This window comes from Carex rostrata, chromosome 8 (assembly GCF_964058835.1).
Source record: "Carex rostrata chromosome 8, lpCarRost1.2, whole genome shotgun sequence".
Taxonomy (NCBI): Eukaryota; Viridiplantae; Streptophyta; class Magnoliopsida; order Poales; family Cyperaceae; genus Carex; species Carex rostrata.
The window spans coordinates 2,439,516-2,444,925 of NC_135925.1; the positions used below are offsets into that span (position 1 = coordinate 2,439,516).

The 5,410-nt window shown below is 33.9% G+C and overlaps 1 protein-coding gene across 2 annotated transcripts; it reads right to left on the reverse strand.

Moving 5' to 3' along the window:
- Positions 1–475: 475 nt before the first annotated feature.
- LOC144558413 (uncharacterized) lies at positions 476–2,776 on the reverse strand. Of its 2 annotated transcripts, XM_078307264.1 has the most exons (4): positions 2,552–2,776; positions 2,180–2,473; positions 1,026–1,136; positions 476–792 (listed from the first exon to the last, which is right to left on the reverse strand). In XM_078307264.1, exons 1-4 carry the CDS (start codon positions 2,675–2,677, stop codon positions 757–759), a joined length of 567 nt encoding a protein of 188 aa, XP_078163390.1. In that variant the 5' UTR covers positions 2,678–2,776; the 3' UTR covers positions 476–756. The 2 variants fall into 2 exon arrangements, with proteins under 2 accessions (XP_078163390.1, XP_078163389.1); XM_078307263.1 differs by having other exon boundaries at positions 476–1,136; positions 2,552–2,775.
- Positions 2,777–5,410: the final 2,634 nt, after the last annotated feature.

Consider the following 5,410-nt stretch of genomic DNA (forward strand, 5'->3'; position numbering starts at 1 on the left):
CCCTATTTGTGCAGTGATAATTGAATATTACAATCTCTCTTTATTTATCAACCCATTTTGCAAGTCTTTAATTTTGCCTTCTCATCGTCTCATATTCTTGTACCACGCCTGTACGGTGCCACCGTGCCCCTTCCCCTATTTGTGCAGTGATAATTGAATATTACAATCTCTCTTTATTTATCAACCCATTTTGCAAGTCTTTAATTTTGCCTTCTCATCGTCTCATATTCTTGTACACTTACTGATTCTGATTTTATGCCAACCTACACTTAGCAATTCTAATTTTCCAACCAACAACTTTTATTAGCCGCTAGTAACAATTCAAAAGTTGTTCATCTTAGCGAGCCTTATAATTTGCAAATTCCAGTAGAGTGCTGAAACCAAACAACTGATATCGAAACCAAACAGTTAGTATCAAAATATAATTTACAATATATTGTCAGTGGTTTGCTGGACAACCCAATAAGCAATAGCATTTCGGTACAATAACTTCAACTGATTTACCAGAACAAATAATCTGTCATTTAATATACAAAATTATACACATGAAAAAAGTACAACTACAGAGAAGGTAAAATCAAAAATCAACTTAGATTGACTGCATCAATTACCTCAAAATGCATTCGCAAACTCGGATTTTTATCCCTAAGATAAAATCTCTCTAGTACCTTCAACTTCCCTTCACTCTTACAGGCCTCTTCTCTTAGTAAATGTAGCATTAAATCTTTTTCCTTCCTAATCCAAGGTCGGTATGGATCATTCCACTGTCTCGGAGTACCATGAAGGAAAAAACTGATACAGTGATCATTATTTACCAAATAATTACAGAGATTTTTTATAATTGCTTTATCAGTTAAATAAGCTCCCGGACAATTCAGACCAACATCAATATAATGAAATTCTGATATGCTGCTTAGAAAGCCTTTACTACAAGTGGGAAACATGAAATTCTCACTGTTATGATGTCTGCTTGTGTGCACTGATTTACTGGTATCTTGAATTGCCAGAGAAGAAATTTCAGTTACCAGCTGATTGACCACAGTGCCACCCTTGCTGAAACCTAATACAATTGTCTTCTGTGAAGAGGTTGGTGGTATAGACTCTTTCGATATACCTGTAGAAAGCTTGTCTTGTATCTGCAATTTTAAAAAAGGAAAAAAAAAGTAAGAAAAACAAGAGGAGAGTGGTCATCAAGAAAGCGGACAGATAGTTAATACTAATCAAATTAAGTCATCTATATACAGAAAGTGTATCTATTATGATGTTCCACTTAGGACGAGATTCACCATTTCTGTTGCCAGGGGGGGGGACATGTTCAGAGTAGGTAGATTATGCAAAAGAAAATAACCCCTCCCAGTATTTTGAAGTTTTATACAAATTTATAATTTCAGTTCGACTTTGCCCTCCTCTGAAATTAAATTTTATTTGCCACTCTCTAGACTTTTGGTTTGTAATTAATGTTAAATTTAGAGTTAAAATTATGATAAATTTTTTGAATTCTAATTGTTAATAAGAATTAGAAGCCAGAGTATTGAAAATTAGAAGTCAGAGCATTGGAAATTAGAAATTAAAGCATTATTTTTTATCTAATACCTGATAAGGTAATAGATTTGAACCTGATTAACTATTCAAATCCAATTCTTTATTTTCTTGTCCCTCCCTCACAAAAATCCTGGATCAGCCCCTGTCAATTGCCTAAAACCCGGTAGTTTCAATATAGCTTAGGCCACGACATAACTTTAGATCTCAAACAAACATGGATAGCTTATGCAGGATTAAGAGCTTGCTCCAGAGAGGGGTAGAAGATACTCATTAAAGGGAAGGAAGGGGAAAACTCAGAAACCACGGGCTGCCCTTGCCTCTAACTTGCTCCAGAAGAGGAGAAACGGAGAGGGAGAGGAAGGAACGAGTTACTGTTCGGAGGAGAGAAAGGAGAGCCACACTGTATATTTTTGGCGGATCTTGTCACCCCCGATTTGGGGTGTAAGATCTACTGTTCAGAAGCAACGCTACCCCGTCTGTCTTCCTCCCGTCCCTTCCCCTTCCTCTACGGACGCCACTTGTGGAGCACACTCTAAGTTGAAATAACCATTTTTAGGACTTCAAGCCTCAACCAAACACCACCAATAGCTTTAACCCAATATGAAATTATCTAAAATTACTTAATAACATGCAGTACCTGATTGATACATGCTGATATAATTGAGGTAATCGACGAAGCAGCTGGAAATCCAACTGGATCATAGCACTCTGGCTCTCCTCTAGAATTAACAGTTGGAATCATCTCCCTATACACTGCAAACGCACCATTGTAGGTCGATGCTTCCACAACCCATGCATTGATTGCAGAATTTTGAAATTTCGATAATAGTATGTCTAACAAACTTTTAGAATCAGATAACCTTTCAATCAATGGATCTCCAGTTCCCTCGACCCGATCTCCTCTGAAGAATATAGCATTTATAGAAGGCGCCTACAGGAAGATCAAGATATTGATCGAACGAGTATAGATAAACCATTAATTTTAAGTTATCAGAGAGAGAGGTTATACTGCTAGGGTTTTGGAAGGAGAAAGAAGAAGAGAAGCAGCGATTTTGAAGAAAGGCCCGGCGCCACCTTTGCTTAGAGAGACGTTGACGAGACCGGTCCATCGGTCCATGGCGCACGGCCAGAACATATATCAAAGCACTGCCTCCCGATATCCTCGAATTCTTTAAACTACAGGTGCACCGTGCACCGCTCTTTATGGGATATCGGAACTCGGAAGGGATAAAAGTAGTGAAAAGACTAAAATAACCCCAGAGGTTTCCAATATGGGCTGCTCTATTTGGGCTAGGATTTCATAGATAAAATAAGACCCACATTCAAAATGTTGTTTTCATTGCAAAAAATAATCCAATAAAAAGCTTTATTTATTTTTTTTCCATCATTTGAAAAAAAAAAAAAAAAAAAAAATACAGATTCGAAAATAACAAAGGAATATTTTTTATTTGTCTTCGAATCGCATATAAGATTTGTGGATTACCAACATGTACTTTAAGAAATGCGTATCCTCTGCATTAACTCAAAAAAGAATCTTTTGAGTTAATAAATCTCAACCGTCTAATTTTAAACAGAATCAATTCGGCTCTGCTTAAGATATAGGAGACATTTAATATTAATGCAGATCTAATCTGTACAAATTTTGAAATATATCGGATGATCTGAATTCATTAGCTGAAAAGATTCCTTTTGAGTTAATGCAGAGGATACGAATTCTACTTTAAGCATGTGTTGTATCTTTCAATAGCACTTTTGTAACAGGCCATTGAAAAAAACAAAGAAAGTGAGCTGTCCGGGACCCCAGAATAGCAATTCTTATCCATCTAAACATGCAAGAAAATGATAGATTCAGTGAACCTGAAACTTTTACCAATGGAATGTCGTTATTCTAGCTATTTGTCAAATCTCAAAATTTCACTATTTTCTAAAATGTCACTACAGTACTTTTATCTTTGACAGACGGAGTTGGTGGTCCGATAAGCATCCGGGGCTTGGTTGGAAATTGGAACCGTGCAATCCGTATTAAAATGTGTGCGTATTTCATCCGTACTAAGACAGCTAATTGACATCGAATCATATTCCACTAATTAAGAATAATTGAATTTATCTTGTCAACAAGAATAATTGAATTTTTGTAGTACCTATATTATTTCGTAATGAAACAGATAAAATTTCATTTTAAAAAAAAAATGACATCGAAACAATTTTGATCTGATGTCATTAAACCGCTTCAATTTCTCGATAGACGGATATAACAATTAAATTAAAATTATTTCAGGAGTAGAACTAGGATATTACTAAGTTTACCAAGTTTTTTTGTAAACTCAACTCTAAAATTTATCGGATTTTGACTTCAAATGACGAATTCAAGCCGTTCAAATCCTTCTACCGAGTGATGCGTCTACATGCAAAAAAAATTAAATTTTAAATTAATTTTGTATAAAGTCAAGTTGTTAAAAGACATTCAAAAAATAAATGCATTAAAATTAATTTATAAACTTTCTAATTTTGATGACTTGATTTTATACTAAATTGAATTAAAACTTTAAAATTTTCATATGTAATAACATCACTCGCAAGATAAAAAGATTTCAATAATTTAAATTCGTCATTTAAAATAAATCTAATAAATTTTAGAATTAAATACACAAAGTGACTTGATGAACTTAGAAGAACTCTAATTCTGCTCCTATTTCAATAGTTGTTCTCTGGCAAAAGTAGAAAAGTACTTGGGATATATACTTTTGATTATAGCGGCTCATCTCACTACTGGTAAATTCTCTGGCAAAAGTATGGTACCTGTCTTGTATGTCTGTGTCAGTTCACCAGTGGAGCCATCCCACTCCTCTTTTACAAGTGCATCCACAATTTACACATGTTGTTGGGCAACGCAAATTCAAATCGTGTTATTCCTCACTGATTGATGGTGTCTGCCTGTCTGGTAAATGATAATTGAACAAAGTGTGTTAAAAGTTAAAACATCACAAATAATGAAAAAAAAATCTGATGAAGAAGAAATTCAGAAATAAGATGGACACGGATAAGATTTTTTTTTTTCAAATTTGTCGGATAAGGGTACGGGTTAAGATTTTTTTTTTTGTTATCTAAATGGGTAAGGGTACAAGTAAAGCTTATTCTGTACCCGTTACCTGATCAGATAATTATAATAAGAGGAGGGTTAAAATGCACCCTCCCCTCATATCTTCATTTTTAAAGTTTAAATAGTCGATTCAAACCTTCCAACGTATTCTTCATATTAAAATGTGCTTAGAGACCAAATTTTACATTTTTTGGAAACTTTTTAACTATTTTTTTCAGAATTTTTGAAAATCATCACTTTGCTGAATTTTTTATTATTGTTTAATTTAATCAAAAATTCTAAAAAATAAAAAAAAATTTCAAAAAATGTAAAATTGGTCTCCAAGCAAATTTTAATATGAAGAACACGTTAGAAGGTTCAAATCCACTATTTGAATTTTAAAAATAAAGATATGAGGGGAGGGTACATGTTAGGAGCACAAAAAGGGTGCATTTTAACCCTCCTCTTATATATATATTAATGAGCAATGAATATTCAATCTCCAACTATTTTGATAGTTATTTATCTGTTACCGTTTCGTTATCCGACAATTATAATAAGGATATAATACAGATAAGAACAATTTGTAATGGATTTGGGTATGAAAATGTTTCCACCTGATCCCTTATCATTACCATTGACACCCCTAGTTTTTTTGAATTCGTATCCTTTGCGTTAACTAAAAAAAGAATCTTTTGAGTTAATATATTTGGACCGTCTGTTACGCTTTAAGATTTTTGCGGACTAAATCCACACTAATATTAAAGGATCCCTGAACTATAGACTGTG